The following is a 19,158-nucleotide window of genomic DNA, read 5'->3' on the forward strand; positions in this document are numbered from 1 at the left end:
CTCATCCTTCCAGTCTCAACTTAAATCTTACTTTCTCAGGAAATCCTTCACTAAACACCTTCCTCTTCCATCAGCATAGAGGAAATACGTACTCTCCTCTAGTAAACTGACATTGTACTATGTTTTTATCTTTTGTAACTCATCACATCTGTAATAACTATCACAAGACTATGAGCACCGTAACAGTGGGAACTGGGTGTATTTTGTTAATTATTATAGTCCTGATATCTGACATGTAATAGGCTCTGAATAAATAATGTATGAATGAATATTTGCCTAATAAATGTTAAACTTTTAAAGTAGCTGGAAATAAAATTTGGCAATGCCAATTTGCCACATCAGTATATATGATAGTGTATAATATTTATCCTGCGTCTAGCAGGCAAATGACCACTTTGGAACCATGAAGGGAAGTGCTTACATCTTATACATAGATACAGTGAACAGCTGGATCTGTATAACATGTACTGTCTAAACTTTAGGTAACTTTTTCTGTGGGGACAAGTGTGCTTCCGTACATAAAGGGAAAAAGAAAGATAAGAACCACTTGTGGGTCTTTATCACTGTCTGTACCCTGGAAAAAGAAATCCTAGAAGAAAACCCACCTGGTTTAAAACCTTTCCAGTGAGAAAAAGTGGCCAGCAGACGCCACGGTGCATAGAGGGGAGGCAGCTTGGGGAGACTGAGAAAATGCTGAGTTCAGGACTCAGATCCAACACTTCTTTGACCTGGAATACGGTCTCTATTCCTACAGTCAGCACATAGTCATTGCCAAGCTCTGGAGCCCTTGAATCTGTAAAAGGAGAGATCAGACTAAGTAACTTCTGGAGTCTCTTCCCCTGTGAGATTCTGTGGTTCCAGACAGTGCTAATAATATATTGAAGTTATGGTCAGCTGACTATTAATACTCTTCCTCCCCACCCACTCACCTTTTCCACGGCTAAGGTGGTACTCTCCATTTTTCAGCATCACAGAACACATAGACTTTGCCACTCCAATACAGCAGCCAGCGATGGAGCCTCTTTGCAATGGCAATCTCCCCACGAGCATGCACACGCTGGACCACTTGCAGGGGGTTTCCAACCGAGCCAGCCTCCATTATACGGGTGAGAGCCAGTTAACAGAGGTGAGTGCTCGGCTCTGTTTGGCCTGTCTATAGGTTTTTTTTTCCCTTCTGTCTGTAGGTTTTAGCCCTACAGTTATGATGCAACTGATAGCAGAAAGCACAAGCGGCCAGGCCGTATATTTTCGCCTTTTTTCAGATGACTGTCATGTAGGTGGCTTCAGGCCAAGCCTGGTATCTTTCAGCCCCTGTGACTTAGCTTACAATTTTTTTATGACTAGGAAATTTTAATTCTGATTCGTTCCTCGAGGTGGGTAGCATTCTGCTTGCCATCAGACAGAGGCTCTCTGCGAGAAATGTTTGGAGCAGTTAATCCTCCTGTTGGCATTCTTAAGAAGGAAAGCAAGGAGAACAGACCCAAAATATTCTTAGCAAGGAGTATACCTGGAAGAATAATTGGAAAACATGCCACAAATGGTCAACAATAGAGGATTTGTTAAATAAATGTTGGTTATAGGCATAAGATGGTATATGATAAATCATTAAGAAAGATGTAGTAGAAATATATTTATTAAATGGCATGAAGAAATTTTTTAGGATATATTATGTGAAAATGCAGGTGATAGTATACAGTGTGATTCCATATTCTGTGAGAGAAATAATACATGTGTGTGTAGAAAAGTATCTGAAAGATACATAAGAGATTATTAACAATGGTTGTGTCTGGGTAACAGGATAGCAAGTACTTTTTATTTTCTTTATTTACTCTAAATGCTATAATGAATGTGTTTAAGTGATTTTTGTTAAGTGAGAGAAGGCTGAGGGGATGGTAAAATGGCCTTCAGTGTCTTCCATAAGATGCCTTACCAACAAGACCACAGCATATACCCCAGAAAAATAATCTGCTGCTGTGGTACTGTGCCCAACTCGGCATCTGCAGTGTCACTAGACCCTGCCTCATTTTCATTCCTCTAATCTGTCATCTTCCTCCCTATACCAGGTATTGCAAAATCTTGGCAAAGACCAATATCCACAACAGTCACTTGAACAGATTGGCACCCGAATTGCCAAAGTTTTGGAAAAGGTGAGTCACCCTGTAGGAAAGTCCTAAACTATTACCTACTTTCTAACTTTTCCAGATTATTTGCCACTAAGTGGCTCTGACCTCTTCTGTTAGTTATTTAGCACTTGGTAACTAAAGGGATGGTGTGAAATCACCCCACACAGAATGCTTCAACCACTTTTCCATCACTTGGTTAGTATTCTTTTTTGCTTCTGTGCTGAAACTTACCTAGTCATTTATCTGTTCTTTATTCCAGCGTGGATATATTGAGGTGATGCTACTAAAAACTATGGAATCTAGGTATGGGAAAGAAGTCAGGCATTCCTCTTCTGGTGATAAAGAATATTTGGGGAGGCGGGGAATGTAGCTTAGTGGTAGAGCACATGCTTGGTGTGCACGAGGTCCTGGGTTCAATCCCCAGTGCCTTGTAAGGGGGAAGAAAAAGAATATTTGGTATTTTGGATGTTGGATGGGAATATCTTGAAATATCTTTTGTCTTTGAAATCATGAAACAAAATATTTGCAAAAGCATATTTTTATGTGGCCTACAGAAAATATAATTTAGTCTCTAAGACTATTCATCTACCACTATGTGATATTTGTATAAAGAAGAAGTTTAAAATTTTTTAATTTAATTACTTTATGGTTAAGAATCTCTCCACTTTATTATTGTATGATATTGAAGAGGTAATATAATATAAAACATAGTGATTAAAAGAATCAACTCAGCTTCCAGTATGAGCATGACAGAATGGTAGGGATAGAATAATTGCATCAGTTTAAAAGAGATGAAGTGGAGGACACACAGCAATCACTGTTGTATGGTGATTCTAAAATGCATCTGGCCATGTGTCACCAATTTCCTCAATTCTAGGGTAGGAAATATTCCTTGATTAGGGCCTATTTTGGTTTGTTGGGATTGGTTCCCAGATCTGTTTCTCAGTTCACAACTCTTTCTGAGCTGTCTTTCCTTTTCCTTAGAAATGTCCTGTATTTGCAGCTGAGTAGCTTACTCAGCCTGCTGCCTGTCTCTGTTTCTGACACAACCTCTTAAAAAAACTTTGTGGGCTTTCAAATTATAAGCCATTCCATCAGACAAAAGCCACACCACAGATCTCTTCAAGAAGGCCTCTGTCTACTTTGAACATAAGTCCAGGACAATACCTTTAAGGTTCTTGGATGCCTTTTGTCTAAATGAGTCTATGAGGCTAAAATCTAGACTCAAATCTTTGTGAGGTGGTAATAACAAAGGGTCTTACTGCTGTGCTTTTGATTTGATCTTGATACTAAGGCCATAGTTTTACTGGTGGCACCCTGGATTTGATTTTTCGTCAAAACCTTATTCTAACCAGAGAAGCTGGCAACTGAGAAAGTGCCATTTTCTAACCCTGCAAGGTCCGGGTTGAAAGCATTTTCTCTAAACTCTGCTTGAAAACTGTACATTTCCTTGGTTAGTTCTTCTCTCTTTTAATACCTTAGTATAGGTGATTTTTTAAAAAACCATTTGTCACTTTCAGCATTCTTCCTAGAAATCTTCATAGCCTGATCCACAACTTTGCTGGGTGTTTTCCTATATTCCAGGATACAGCCTCGCTATTTGTTTTGCCAATAGGTAATGATGCCTCTTCTCCAGCCTCCAAAGCAGTTTCCTGAGTGCTCTTACAGCCTCCATTATTGTTGCTGCTCCTTCAGCAAATGTCCTCAACCTGTTCCCCCAACTAATGTCACATGCTTTAAATTTCTGTTATGGCAACACTCCATTCTCAGTATCAAATACTGTTTTCAGTTATCTTTCTCACCTAATAAACCATGCCAAGATATACTGGCTTAAAATGAAACTACTATTTGCTCAAGATTCTACAGTCTGAGCTGGACTGTCTTCTGGTCTCGCTTGGAATCATCATGCAATTACAGGCATGTGGAGACTCAGCTGGGGCTGGCCACCAGAGAAGGCTGGAGTAATTGCAGTAGCTGGCACAGCTGCGTATTCTCTCTCTCCAAGTAGTCTCTCCATCAGAGAAGCTGCACACTTTTACCTGGCGACTCAGGGCTCCAAGAGGTGAAAGCAGAAGCATCCAGGCCTCTTAGAGTCCACAGACAGAACTGGAGCAGCACCACTTCACCCTTCCTGTCTGTCAGAGCAAGTCCCAGGGCAGGGGAAATATCCTCTGCCTGCTGCTGGTGACAGAGACTATGGCCCATCTTTAATCCACCGTAGTCCCTTTCAAAAGCAGCAACAATAAGACTGGCAGCTTCTCAATGGAAATGATGGAAACTAGAAGCCAATGGAATGACATCGTTAAAGTACTAAAGAAGAAAACTACAAGCCTGGAGTTCTGTGTTAGCAAAAATATTCTTAAAAAATTAAGGTGAAATAAAGGTGTGTTCAAACCAATAAAAATTCAGAGAATTTGGCACAAATAGGCCTACACTGAAATAAAAATTAAAGGGAGTTCTTCAGAAAAATAATCCCAGATAGAAATATGGGCATGCCAGAGGGAATGAAGAACACTGGAAAGGAAATATAAATGAAGAGTTATTGTACAAAATAATAACTGTACTGCCCTGAGGAGCTTCAACTCTATGTATAACTGAAATTCATGGTGACAACATAAATGATGGGAGGGAAATAAATGGAGTTTAAAAGTTACAAGATGTAATTGGTATTGGCCAAGTAGTTAAAGAAATAATTTGCAATGGACTGTGATAAGTAAGAACACATGTTTTAAGTCTCACTACTAAAAATGGTTTTAGAATGTAATTCAATAGACAGAAAATGGAATAATTTAAAACATTTGATTAATCCAAAGAAAATCAAGAAAGGTAAAGGCACATAAAAATAGAACACAAATAGTAAAATAGTAAATATTGTATATCAGTAGTTGCTACAAAAAGATTTATAATTTAAGCATTTTGTATGGAATGGATTTTTAAAAATCTGACTAAACTATATGCTGCTTAAAAGAGAAACACTTCAAATATTAGGATACAGAAGGGTTGAAAGTACAAAGATAGGAAAATAATATACCATGCAAACAATAAAAAAGAAAGCACATATAACTATACTCATTAAAAAAACTTTGAAGCAAGAAGCATTGTGAGAGTAGAAGGGCTAAAATGAAAAAGATTGATAATACAGATGTTGGAATGATACTGAGCAACCAGAGTCTGATACGTTGCTAGTGGGAGTATGAAATAGTGCAGTCATTTTGGAGGACAGTCTGGTAGTCTATTAAAAAGTTAACATATATGACCCAGTAATTTACTGCTAGGTATTTATCAAAGAGACAGGAAAGTCTTATGTCCACAAAATACTTACTAAAAGAATGGATAAGCAGTGGTATATTTATACGGTAGATACTATTCTACAAGAAAGACCCAATATCCATATTGAGGAATCTCAAAAATATTATGCTAGTACCAGACATTGGACACAAAAAAGTGTGTAGTGTATAACTCCAACTATATGAAATTCTAAAACAGGCAAAACTAACCTATCGTGATAGAAATCAGATCAGTGATCACTTTGTGGAGGAAGACGTTGACTGGGAAGCAACTTGAAAGGACTTCTTTAAGTACTGGAAATTTTCTGTGTCTTATATTTAAAACTGAATGTTGTACCTAAGTTCTAAGCATTTCTCTCTATTTAAATTATACCTTGCTTTTTTTAAAATGAAGGTTAGATAAAGATTTCAGACTACCAAAAGATGAATGATGTGTGTTACCAATCACTAAAACTGCATTTAAAATCACTAAAGGGATTTTTTTTCAGAAGGAAACTATCCCAGGTAGAAATTCAGAAATACAGGAAAGAGCAAAGAGCAACAGAAAAAATAAATATATTAGAGTACGTATAGAAAATGGTAATATAAAATAATAACAGTAACGTCTTCTGAGGTTACAGTTCATGACAACAGCAATACAAAAACTCCTTTATGGAGTTGAAGTGACCACTGTAGATGGTCTTAGGTCCAGGTAGACATTTCACACTCATGTGATCAGCCTCACTTGGCATGGGCTTCACTCAGAAGAATAAGGGAGTAGGAAGCACAGCAAAATCTGGTGTGTACCTCCAGAATGAGCCAGGGACCATTCTCGGCCCACCCTCATATGCTTGTCTCCTCCCCGCCCCCTGTCAGGTATCAATGCCTAGTCTGGCTCAAATGCATCACTAAGGCAATGTCATTCTTGCCAGCCAGCCCATTTGCAACTAGGTTTCCAGTCAGCTCCGTGTCTTGGACAGTGGGGCATTTTTCTCTCAGTCATAAGTTTGTCTCCAGCTTTCATCCATTCCTACAAGAGGAAGATTTCTCCCCTGTCACACAATGTCAAGCTTTTGCCACCAGACTCTGGGAAAGTTGGTTCTCACTGGGGCTTCAGTCTCATCAGCATCTCCCTCTCCATTCCCTTTATATCACAGTGCCTTGGCCATATTGAACCAAGGATGTAAAAGTCTGTTCCACTGCTGCTGCCACTCTGCATGCCCAGTGCCTGTGGTTTCAAGGCCAGCTCGATAGATATTTCATACTAGCACAACCCAGTAGGGCACTTGTCTTGCCTTCACTCAGGAGAATGTGAACAGGAAATACAGCAAGCCAGCAGTGAGGCTTTTCGTATTTTTCCAGGAGTCCCTGTAGCTCTCTGGCAGCAGTCCTGGAGACTGTTCTCTGCCCTAACCCCCCAAGACTGCATGGGTGAGTGCGGGAACCACCCTGGCTTGGAAGTCTCAAGTTCCATGTAAGAACCAATGCCTCTTATAACAGTCCCATGGGCCCAGAGTCCAACAGTTCCAGCAGAGGACAAGAAACATCAAGAAGCATCACTCAGGAAAGCCCAGAGCTGTGGCTTTCCACCAGGTCATCACAGTCCCCCTGGTCCACTTGCAGTTCAGTCAGATTGTCTTTACTATGAGCGATGTTGCCCACTAACATGGGTGATGTTCTGCCTTTATTAAGTTTCCAGGGGAACACAGCTGAAAAGTTAACATGAGGTTAATTTCCCGTGAATACACATGGACAAAGTGATAGGCTTTAACTTTTCAGGAAAGTAATAAAATTAATCATTTGTATTTTTAGCCTGTAATCATTCAAAGATATGTTGTACTTTTAGGCTAATCACTAAACAGGTTAAAATGTATAATTAAGGGAAAATGAAATAAAAACATTTGATTAGTTCATAAAAGAGGCAAAGAAAACAAAAGAATGTAAAACAGGTGGGTGAAATAGAATGCAAATAGTAAGGTGATAGTGATAAACCCACTGTATCAGTAATCACAATAAATATAAAAGGACTAGGTACCCCAGTTAGAGAGCTAATACTACCAGACTAGGTTAAAATACTGAACCTAATTATGTGCTCTTTACAAGTAACACACCTTAATATAAGATACAAAATGTTTGAAATTAAACAGATGGAAAAGTATGTCATGCAAACACTATTCAAAAGGAAGCTGGTGTAACTATACGAATATCAGACAATGTGGAATTTAAGGCAAGAAGCATTACTACAGAGAAAGACAATTCATAATAATAAAGTGGTCAGACCACCAGAATATTAAAAATTGTAAGTCTATATGTAACCAATAGCATAGTTTCACATTATACAGACAAGCATTGACTGATCTAAAAGGAGTGATAAATGAATCCACAGTCCAAATAGACTTTAACATACTTCTCCATAGGTGATAGAACTAAGTAAAACTCATAAGTAACAATAAGACAAAGAAATAAGTAAGATGTAGAACATCTTGCTAATAAGCAAATTTGACATAACTGATATTTATCTAATGCCACATTTGTGACAAAATTCTCATTTTAAAAATGCGTATCGTCCCATTTGTTTACTTTTGTTTTTATTTCCATTACTAAAAATAAACAAATGGGGCCTAATTAAACATAAAAGCTTTTTGGCACAGCTAAGGATACCATCAGCAAAACAAAAAGACAACCTACAGAATGGAAGAAAATATTTGCAAATGATGCAACTAACAAGGGACTAATTTCCAAAATATACGAACAGCTTATACAGCTTAATATAAAAAAAACAAGCAACCCAATCAAAAAACGGGCGGAAGACCTAAATAGACATTTCTCCAAGAAAGACATACAGATGGCCAACAGGTACATGAAAAGATGCTCAGCATTACTAATTAATAGAGAAATGCAAATCAAAACTACAGTGACGTATTCTCACACCAGTCAGAATGTCCATCATTAAAAAGTCTATAAATAAGTGCAGGAGAGGGTGTGCAAAAAAAGGAACCCTCCAAACTGTTAGTGGGACTGTAAACTTGTGCAGCCACTGTGGCAGACAGTATAGAGGTTCCTTAAAAAACTAAAAATAGTACTGCTATATGATCCAGCAATCCGGCTCCTGGGCATATATCTAGAGAAAACTTGTAATTCAAAAAGATGCATTCACCTCAGTGTCCATGGTAGCACTATTTACAATAGCCAAGACATGGAAGCAGCCTAAAGCAGAGAGATACTCAGACAATGTATGTACTGTTGGAAGTTTACATTACCACCTATAAAATAGTTTTACCCCCACTCCTCCCCAGTAAGTTAAATCTGAATCCAATTAAGCCTCCAACAATCCATGGAAAAGGAGGACAGAGGACAAAGGAACATGTCAAATTGTTCCATGAGGATGCAGTAAGCAGAGTCCAGTCAGTACACATCTACAGGATAAATAATCCTATTTCTTCTACAAAAGTAGAAATTTTAAATTAGATGAAGGGGAATTCTGGAGATCAAGAAAGTTAAGGAATACATTAGCCAGTTGTAATGTATGGACTTTAGATTGTGATTAAAACTATAAAAGCAAAGCAAACTTTTATAAGACAGTTGGGGGAAATAGGAACATCAGATGAATACTTGATGATATTAAAGAATAGTTTTCAATATTCCAGGCCAGATTTTTTAAGTTTATGTTTTAAACATGAAGTTTTATCTTTTAGAGGTAGCACTGAAAAACTTACAGGTAAAATTATATAAAATCTGGGCTTTGCTTCAGATTAGCATGGATGAGGGTTTAGATGAAATTGGGTTGACCATGAGTTGTTGATAAGCATTGAATCAAGGTGATGAGCACATGGACGTTCATTTTACTGTTTTATTTATTTTTATATATACTTGAACTTTTTCATTATAATACACTTAAGAGCTGTAGTCACAAAGGTGATCAAAGAAATGACATATCAGAAAAGAGTAGGTAAATTTTTAAAAATCAATGCATCTTAAACTAAAAATATATTTATTTAAGTAATTAAGTCAAATACTCAGTGGATGAGTCAGATATATTTAGGCACAGTTAAATAGTGAATCTCAAGCTTTGTGTAAAAAAGTACCTGGAATGTTACAGAGAAAATAAACGAATCAGCAGATTCAGGAAGCACCATGTATCTCAAGCTGGAAAAAGAAAAAGAAATCCATGCCAAGATACATTATAACAGAGACAGATATCTTAAAAGCATCTGTTTCAGTCAGGGTACTGTCAGGAAAACAGAAATGACATTAGGTATTTCAGAAGAGCAATTTAATTGAGAGAACTGATTACAGGCAGACCTTGTTTTATTGCACTTTGCAGATGCTACATTTTTTACAAGTTGAAGGTTTAGGGCAGCCCTTTGTTGAGCAAGTCTGTGCTATTTTTCCAATAGCATTTGCTCAGTTTGTCTCTCTGTGTCATATTTTGGTATTCTCGCAATATTCAAACGTTTTCATTGCTATTTGTTTTGATGATCTGTGATCAGTGACCTTTGATGTTAGTATTGCCACTTGCTGAAGGTTCAGATGATGGTTAGCAGTTTTTTAGCAAGAAAGTAGTTTTTAATTAAGATGTGTACATTGTTTTTTGAGACATAATGCTGTTGCACACTTAACAGACTACAGTGTAGTGTAAACATAATTTATATGTACTGAGAAGCCAAAAAGTTTGTGTGACTCGCTTTATTTCAACATTCACTTTATTGTGGTGGTCCAGAACTGAGCCGCAGTATCTCCCAGGCTTGCCTGTGCATTGTGGTGGAGGGCTGACAAAGGAAAAAGGGAACGATGAGGTAAACCAGAGGTGCTAACTGTAGGGAATGGCTCCCACCCCCCGGGATGAAATAAGACAAGCAGTTAGGGTTTTCAGAATCTAGGAGTTCGTGGGAGCGCTCTGGCTGAGCTAGCTTTCCAGCATCTGAGGATGGAGCACGGGCTGGCTGCTGGGTCTGGGAGTGCTGGAAGAAGCTGGAGACTGGAGTGCTGCCCGTGCAAAGTGCTGTTGCCAGAATGACGCTGACAGGAGCAACATGCAAACTGGGAGAGAAAGTGCCTCTCCCTCTTGCCTTCCAATCCCTTAGCACACAGATTTGCAGAACCTAACAAGAAGCTGGCTAGCAAAGAAGTGCGCTTTGCAGAGTTCCAGCCATAGTATCACAAAGCAGATTATAGAATTTTGGATTTGCATCTGAGAGAAAATAGCTTAAGAAATATCACAGCAGCCATTCATTCATGTATTCAACAAATGTGTAGCAAAGGCCTACTTTGTGCCAAATACTTTTGAGGTGCTTGGCATAAACTGGTGAAGAAAAATTTAAGACAAAGATCTCTGCCTTCATGGAGAAAGAAAGGACAGATCACCTATAGAGGAATGATGACTAAAATGACAGCCTAATTCTCATAGCAACTGTCTCAGCCAGATCACGGTGTTGAGAGGATACCGGAAGCCCTAGAATTGTGAACCCTACAATAAGGGAAGAATGAAGACGCTCAGAGATAATGAACTGGAAAAAGTTTACTACCAACAAACCTACCTTAAAGGAACTTTTCTGTTATGATAGCCAAAGAATGAGTCTATGAGACAAAGGAAGATTTACTAAGCAAATAAAATTACACAGGTACGCGAATTCAAACAAACGTTGTCTATAGAAAACAATTTGTGAGATTTTAAAATAAATGGCAAATGACTAAAAGAAATACTGAACAAAATAGAATGTACATTTGAGAGTGGGATGATCAGAGTTAAGTTGTTCAGAGGCCCTTTTAGTGTTCAGGAGGTGTGAGTTAATATATTGCTTGGACTTTAAGTTAAACATTGAGTAAAAATTTAAGGATAACTTTTAAAAGAATGTGCAAATCCAAACCTGTGAGGATAAAATAATTAAGGGGAGGCCCCCCAAAAAAGTCAACCCAAGAAATTTATGGCCTAAAAAAGGAGGAAAAAAGCATTCAAGAATCAGGATAAAAAGAAACCAAGAAATAAGATAATCTTAAAAACAGTCTGTAATATAATGGTCACAGTAATGTCAAATTGGAAAATTTTTTAAAGAGCTACATGTTTTTATGAGTCATGCCTAAAGCATAATAAAAATGTTGAAAATAATGGAGAAATACTAACCAAAAAGGAATATACTAATCAAAAGGAAGTAGACATATTAATTGCCTGAAAAAATATATTTCAAAACAGAAAAAATTATTAGGGTCATAGAGAATGACCACACAATGATAAAAGCTTTAATTCACCAGAAATATATACCACTTCTAACTTTATACATACCCAGTAAAATAACCTCAAAATATAAAAGAAAAAAAAATGAAATTGACAAACCAACATAGACATCTTTCTCCACTATTGATAAACCAATTAGTCTATGTCTGAATCTGTATTTATGAAGTGTATTAGTCTGATTTTCTTATGATACTTTGTCTAGTTTTGGTATCAGGATAATAATGACCATTGTATAATGAGTTCGGAAGTGTTTCCTCCACCTTATTTTTCTGGAAGAATTTGTAGAGAATTGGTATTATATCTTCCTCAAGTGTTTGATAGATTGCACTAGTGAAGCCACCTGGGCCAGGGGTTTTCTTTGTGAGAGATTTTTAACTACAAACCCACTTTCTTTAATGAGAGTATTCCAATTATCTTTCTTCTCGAGTAACCTTTGTTGTGTCTTAAAGGAATTTGTCCACTTTATCGAAGTCATTGAACTTATTGCCATAAAGTTGTTCATCATATTCTCTTATCATTATGTTAATATCTGTAGGATTTGTAGTAACATACCTCCTCAATTCTGATCTTGGTACTTTGTATCTTTTCTCTTCCTTTTTTTTTTCTGATCAGATTGACTAAAAGTTTATCAGTTTTATTAATCTTCCCAAAGAATGGGTTTTTAGATCCATTTATTTTCCTGTATTGTTTTTCTGTTTTCTCTTTCACTGACGTCTGCTCTTACCTTTATTACTTCCTGTCTTCTACTTGCTTGGTATTTAATTTGCTATTCTATTTTAAATTTCTCAGAATGGAAGCTTAGGTTATTGATTTGATCCCTTAGGAAGAGAAAAACAAAATGTTACCAGAAATGGTGTGATTATCTACATAGCAAACCTAAAAAAAAACTACAGATTTTTAGAAATAACAATGTTCTTATCAAGATGGTTGCCTTTAAGTCAATAAATAAAAATAAGTTGCATTTCTATATAGCAGCCATAAATATTAGAAAGCATAATTTAAAAAAAAATTTGTTAAAAAAATAAAGTTCCCAATATTAAATCTAACCAAAAATCATAAGGCCTATGTACAGAAAGTGATAAAACTTGATTGAAAGACATTTTAAAAGACCTAAATAAACAGGAAGATATGTAATGTTCATGGGTAAGAGGCCACACACCATAAACATGTCAGTTTTCTCTGAGTTGAGTTATAGAGTCAATGCTATTATAATCAAAATAACAACAGGTTTTTTAACGGCACTCAAAAAGCAGATCTTTACATTTATACGGAAGGATAAAGAATAGACGTGACACTCTTGAAGAGAAAGGTGGTGAGAATTGCCATACTTTTATGAAAAATTACAAAACACGACATTATGCCATTTGCTCAAGGATCAACAGAAATAACCAGGGGGACTAAATCGAAAGTCCAGCGTACACAGAGCTGTGGAGGGTCAGCAGGGAAGAGGGCGGTGTTCAGGAAGCTGTGCCTGGGCAGTTACTTAGTTCAATCCTCACCTCACATTTACGCAAAAAATGAATTCTGTGTGAATTAAGAACTCAAGTATCAAACACAAAACTTTAAAAATTAAAGTAAAATGTGGCAGATGATCATTATGGCCTTGAAGTACACAAAGGTTTCTTGAAGAAGATACAAAAGCACAAGCTTAAAAGAAAGAATGTTAATAAGCTCAACTACATTAAAGTTTAAATTTTTTTAAATTAAAGGCATTTTTCAAATTAGTGAGAAGCCAGAGTGAGAGAAAATTCATATAACACATTTAACCTGCAACAGTGAACATGCCAAGCATATAAATAAAGTGATGAGAAAGATAAATAATAAAATATAAAAATGTATAAATGATATTAACAGACAGTTCACAGAAAAAAAGATCTATATATACACATATATGTATATGACCAGTTAACACACAAAACAATTCTCAATCTCACTAATAATCAGGAAATGCAAATTAAGACTACAGTAAGATGCTGTTTTATTCCTACTGATGATACCAAGAATTAGAAAGGATACAGAGCAAGAGGCACTTTTAAAATTTGCTCATGGAATTATAAATTGTCATACACCTTTAGGAAACAATTTGACATTCTCTTGTTATGTTGGGCATTTGCACATCCTATGACCCAGCAGTTCCACTCCTAGGTATTTACTCTGAACTAGAAAAACTACACATTTATTGGCAACAGAAAACTTAAAAACGAAATTACTCAAACTCCCCATTTACAGAAAATAGGTAAATACGTTATAGTATATTCACTTAATGAACATATAATTGTGAAGCAAGGAAATTGAACTAAAGCTACACACAGCAATATGGATGAATCTTAGAAACAGAGTGTTGAATAAAAACCCCAAGGCCCAGAAGACTGCTGGTATAGTATTATACCATTTTTATAATGCACAGAAAGAAGTAAATGAAATATTATATTGTTGGAGCAAATATATGTGTGTACAAGTGATAGAACAGTGTTTAAAAAGAGCAGTGGAGTAGTAAACACAACACTTGGGATACTGTGTGCCTCTGGAGAAAAGGCAAGCGGATGGCAGAGTGTGAGAACATATAGGCAGATGCAAGTTCATTCTTTGGACAGGTGGTGATTTCTGGGATATTCATTATTTTATGCTTTACAACATAAATTTATATTTTATATGATTACTTATTTTACGTGTGTGTCTATATATATTCTTCAGTATGTGTCAAATGTTGGCATTAAAGAAAGATAATTTTATTTGTTTACAAAAGAATCCTTTGGGGAGGCCACTCAGAAGAATCAAGTCAGTAAGAAGGAAGAAGACATCAGGCTAGCTTCAGATTTTTGTGCCGCACCCATTCACACCAAGAGGCAATGGAGCAATGCCAGCACATTATTCAAGGAAGGAAAGAAGGAGCTATGGTTTTATATCCAGCCAGCTGTCCTTCAGGCATGAAGGCTGCAGACAGGAAGTTTTAAAATTATATGATTGTACTAGTTTGCTAGGGCTGCTGTGACAAACTGCTACACACCAGGTGGCTTAAACCATTGAAATTCATTCTCTCACAGTCCTGGGGGCTGCACAGTGGGGGTGCCGGTGCTGCCAGTGTTGGTTTCCTCTGAGGCCTCTCCCCTTGGCTTGCAGCTGCCCTCCCTTTTGGCACCTCTTCACATGGTCGTCCCTCTGCACACACGACCCGATGTGTCTCTTCCTCTTCTGTAAATTCTTCAATATAAATCCAGTTATGTTAGCTTAGGCCCCCACAATAATGGCCTCATTTTAACTCAATCACCTCTTTAAAGACTTCAAATATAGTTACATTCTGAGATACTAAAGACTGAAACATCAACATGTGAATCTTGGGGAACACAGTTCAGCCTGTCACGACAATCTGAGAATAATTTTCCCATCAACCCTGTGTAAGAAAACCACTAGAAGAGGAACTTCAGCCAACCAGGAGGTGACTGGGGAAGCCACCTGGAAGTGATGCCTGTGATCACGGGATATATTTAACTGTAGAACCAATACAAAAGCAAAGATAGGAAATAGGGTGAGAGAACAAAATATAAATACTATATGCCCTGACAATGAAAAATGATAAATTTACCAGAAAATGAGATTGGAAGAAAAAAATAAGATAGGAAGCAGGGTAAGTTTTCTGAGTGCCTCATCTGTGATGATTGGGAGTTAGAGATCGTCCATCAAAAGGGACCAATGAGATAGTTAGGGAGAGTCAACATTAGACCTGAATTAGGTTCTGAGATTTTATATATGGTAAAGATAGCATCACAGTGGGTGAAGAGATGAATTATTCATTAAATATTATTGGAATAACTTAGTGGCCATCTGGAAAAAAATTAAATTGGAGCCATATCTTTTGCTTTCACCAAGTTAAAATTTAAGTGAATCAAAAATTTAAACATGAAAAATGAAACTACAGAAGTTCTGGGGGGAAGAAACATGGTAAAAACTCTTGATAACCTTGGAATAAGCAAGACCTTCCTAACTGTTACAACTGAAAACCCAGAAACCATCAGAAATAGATTAATAAACTGAACGATGTAGAAATCAAAACCTTTCTATCACACAAAGCACTGTAAGTCTAAAGGTGAACTTCAGAACCTGGGGGAATGTATCTATAGTGCATATACAGGCAAGGGACTAATCTCCCTAATACATTAAAAGCTTTTTCATATAAATAAGATACAGACCTCATAGAAGAACTGACAATATAAGAACAGGTACTTAATAGAAAAGAAATAAAAGAGGCTGTCAAACAGGGAAGGTTGGTCAGCTTTACTCAAGGGAAATGCAGATTTAAACCACATTTTCACCTATCGAAAACCCAGGAGTTTAATAACAGACTCCTTGGTGGGGCCGTAAGGAAGCAGGGACTTGTGTATATTTCTGGTGGAAGATTAAATTGTTATAATCCTGTGGAGGGCAGTGTGATATCTGTCAAAATAATGTGTGTATCCCCTTGACATAGCATGTCCACATCTGGAAATGTATCCTACAAATGTGCTTTCACAAGTGCAACATCACACCTATACAGGATCATGTTTGCAGCATTGTTTTAACAGCGAAAAATTGGGGAAGAGATGAATATTCATTAATAAGGATCTAGTTAAGTAAATAATGGTACATCCAAACAATGGAATACTATGCAGCTGATAACAAAAGCATGAACAGGTTTTCCATACACTGATGTGGAAAGATCTCCAAGGTGTGTGTTTAGAGGAAAAAGCAAAGGGCAGATGAATGTTACCTCTTATATTGTAGGCTACCTCATAAAAAAGGGGTGAGAGAGAAGTCTGTATTCATATTTGCTTGTATAAATCATAAAGAAATCCTAGGTTACATAAGAAACTAAAAATTAGTGTTTACTTGTATACAACAGACACAGATATTAGGGAGACTTTTTACTTTATAACTTTGTATGATTTCTGGTTTTTGAAATATGACTAAGTTACATTTTCAAAAAGCTAAGTAAATTTAAATGCAAAAGAATATGGGCATGAAATAAAGTTCTGCTGTTTAGTAATCTGAGTGGATTTGAGCACAATATTTAGCCTCTCTGGATCAATTTTCTTATCTATAAAAAGGCTGTAATGGTAGCATCCAGCTTGTAGGATTGCTGTTAGGATTAACGAGAGGATGAACACAAGGTGTGTAGCAGACTGCCAGCCCCAGCTAGATACTCAGTTAAACGGTCATTCACTTGTGTTACTGCTCTTAATCTTGGTGGTAAATCAGTATGTTATTTAAGAGACACCAGCCTTAGCTGACCATTCTTTTCTAGAACCAGACGTCCTGGGTCCTTTCCAGCATGGCAGCCCTCTACTGGAGAGTGAAAGGCCAAGGAAAGAAGGCAATTGACTGCCTACGCCAGGCCCTCCACTACGCTCCACACCAGATGAAGGTGAGTGGGGCCCAGAGGTGTGAATTTCCATCCCTTGGTCCTTTCCCTTGTCCAGTGGGTTATTCTGAGGTTTCGACTGGACTTCCTCACACCCAGCCAGTAAGAGAATGGCAGAAGGCTAAGATGGGGCAAAAAAAGTGTGACCCCTTTTCGCCCCCACAAGCCCATGAATTATACCCACTGTGGTGCCCTCCCTACCTCAGTAATGTGGGAGGAGTGTCAGGGAGGGGCCTCAGGATCACTGTAAGACACTGTATCATTGAGTGCCCTTTCTGCTGTGCTCAGAGCCATCCAACACACACCAAATACGCTGGCCTAGGCAGGCCGTCAGCCTCGAGTCCTTCTGGGTGTGGCTTATTCCCCGGGGCCTGGGGGCCTGTGGTGCCCGGTCTGGCGCTTGCTTCCAGACACAGAAACAGAAGCAAATTTCCAGTTCTTCATATGTATCAGCCAGTTCCTGGTCTTTATCTGACTTCATCTTTTCCACAAAAACAAAAACACCCAGAATACCCTGTGTAGCATCAGTCTTTTCAAAAAGCCATTGTTACGATGATGGAGAATGTAAAACTTTTTAACAGCACATTTGCATCCGCACGTGCTGAGTTCTGCATTGATCTCCAGATCTCGTACTCCCTAAAGACAAGACCATGTCCTCTTGTTCACAAGGGCGGTGTTTGGGTTGGTGGAAGGGGTAGGGCTTTCCTGTCAGGCGTTGCCGAGCTCTAAACGCAGCTCCCCCTCTCACTGGCTTTGTGATCTTAGGGAAGGTGTTAAACCTCTGTGACCTCATATAATGACACGCACTACTACGTGGGTGTCCGGTAGGGACAGAGGTGGGTCTCTTTTTCTGTTTTCTCTGCATCTCCTATAGAAGAACCCAGGGATGCAGAACAGTGTGGTACAGATAGCGGTTGCTCAGGTAACACAGTGAAAGGGAATACGTATTTGTAATATTTGTGATAATAATATTGCTGCTTGTTCAACCTATCAGTCTGTGCTCTCTGCTGCTAGGCGATAGGGAAGGGCCAAGACTCTAGATCGGGGTCAGGGAACTTTCTCTGTAAAGGGCCGGAGAGTACAAATACAGGCTCTGAGGCCAGCCAGCCTCCTTTGCGGCCACTCACTCCTGCCACGGTGGCGTGAAGACAGCAACAGAAGTGCCCAAGGGCATGGGAGCGGTGTGTTCAAGTTTCAGAAACAGGCAGCAGGCTGGATGCGGCCTGTGGGCCAAAGCTTGCCAGCCCCTGCTTCAGGTGGTGTGGCCGTCCTTGCAGAGGACACCTTGGCTCTGACAGCACGTCTCACTGTGTGGTCTGTGGACAGTGTCGGCCACAAACTATTCCTTACGCATCTGCAGTGAGACTCAGAGCTTGCACCAGGGTGGAAACCAGCAACCTCACCCAGCAGACTGTTTACCCAACTGACATTTTTGCTTTGTTTTTCGAGGCAAGACTCTCTCAGTGAAGGAAGCACCGTGTTGGTACGCTGGTGCGAGCTCCTTCCCTGTCACAGACACGTAGCAAACCGCTGCCTCCCACGCTGAGATGCACGACTCTGCCATTTACCAGGAAACTGACCACATTACTTACCATCACAACAGCCAAGAAGGAAAGGTTAAAAACCAATATTCTAACTTCTTGCATTCTCCTTCCTCTCCCAGGACGTGCCCCTGATCAGCCTGGCCAACATCCTGCACAACGCCAAGCTCTGGAACGACGCCGTCATCGTGGCCACCATGGCCGTGGAGATTGCGCCTCACTTTGCCGTGAATCACTTCACGCTGGGCAACGTCTACGTGGCAATGGTGAGGTTGGCGTGAGCGGAGCAGACCAGCTCTGCTGCTTTCTCTCAGGGGCACATCTTCTTTGATTTCAAACTTCTTTGACTATGTCAGTGTCCTCCAGTTTCCTGTAAGTTTTGTGTCTGAAAGTGTTAGCTCTCCACGAAAGGTATATCTTAAAAGGTAAGGGGTTTGAGTTTTTAAAAATAATACAGGGAATTCATCCAAGTGTTTACAGCTATGTGGGTCCTCACTGTGAGTCTAACATTAACAGTAGAGTGAGATTTACCCACAGTTTTCTGGAGACATCGCCTGTTCCAGAAAACCTTACCTAACTCTCCATGTGGAGACACACACTC

General features: G+C 38.6%; 1 protein-coding gene across 2 annotated transcripts in view; it reads left to right on the forward strand.

Annotated features, from left to right (window-relative positions):
* TTC17 (tetratricopeptide repeat domain 17) overlaps positions 1–19,158 on the forward strand; it is a 101,125-nt gene that overhangs the window by 80,497 nt on the left and 1,470 nt on the right. For both annotated transcript variants that reach the window (XM_006212328.4, XM_072969810.1), the window contains 4 exons: positions 967–1,126; positions 2,064–2,147; positions 16,900–17,019; positions 18,680–18,823. In XM_006212328.4, the coding sequence (XP_006212390.1) occupies positions 967–1,126; positions 2,064–2,147; positions 16,900–17,019; positions 18,680–18,823 (508 nt within the window). The remainder of the gene's footprint in view (positions 1–966; positions 1,127–2,063; positions 2,148–16,899; positions 17,020–18,679; positions 18,824–19,158) is intronic.

Source organism: Vicugna pacos, chromosome 10 (genome assembly GCF_048564905.1).
Source record: "Vicugna pacos chromosome 10, VicPac4, whole genome shotgun sequence".
NCBI classification, from domain to species: domain Eukaryota; kingdom Metazoa; phylum Chordata; class Mammalia; order Artiodactyla; family Camelidae; genus Vicugna; species Vicugna pacos.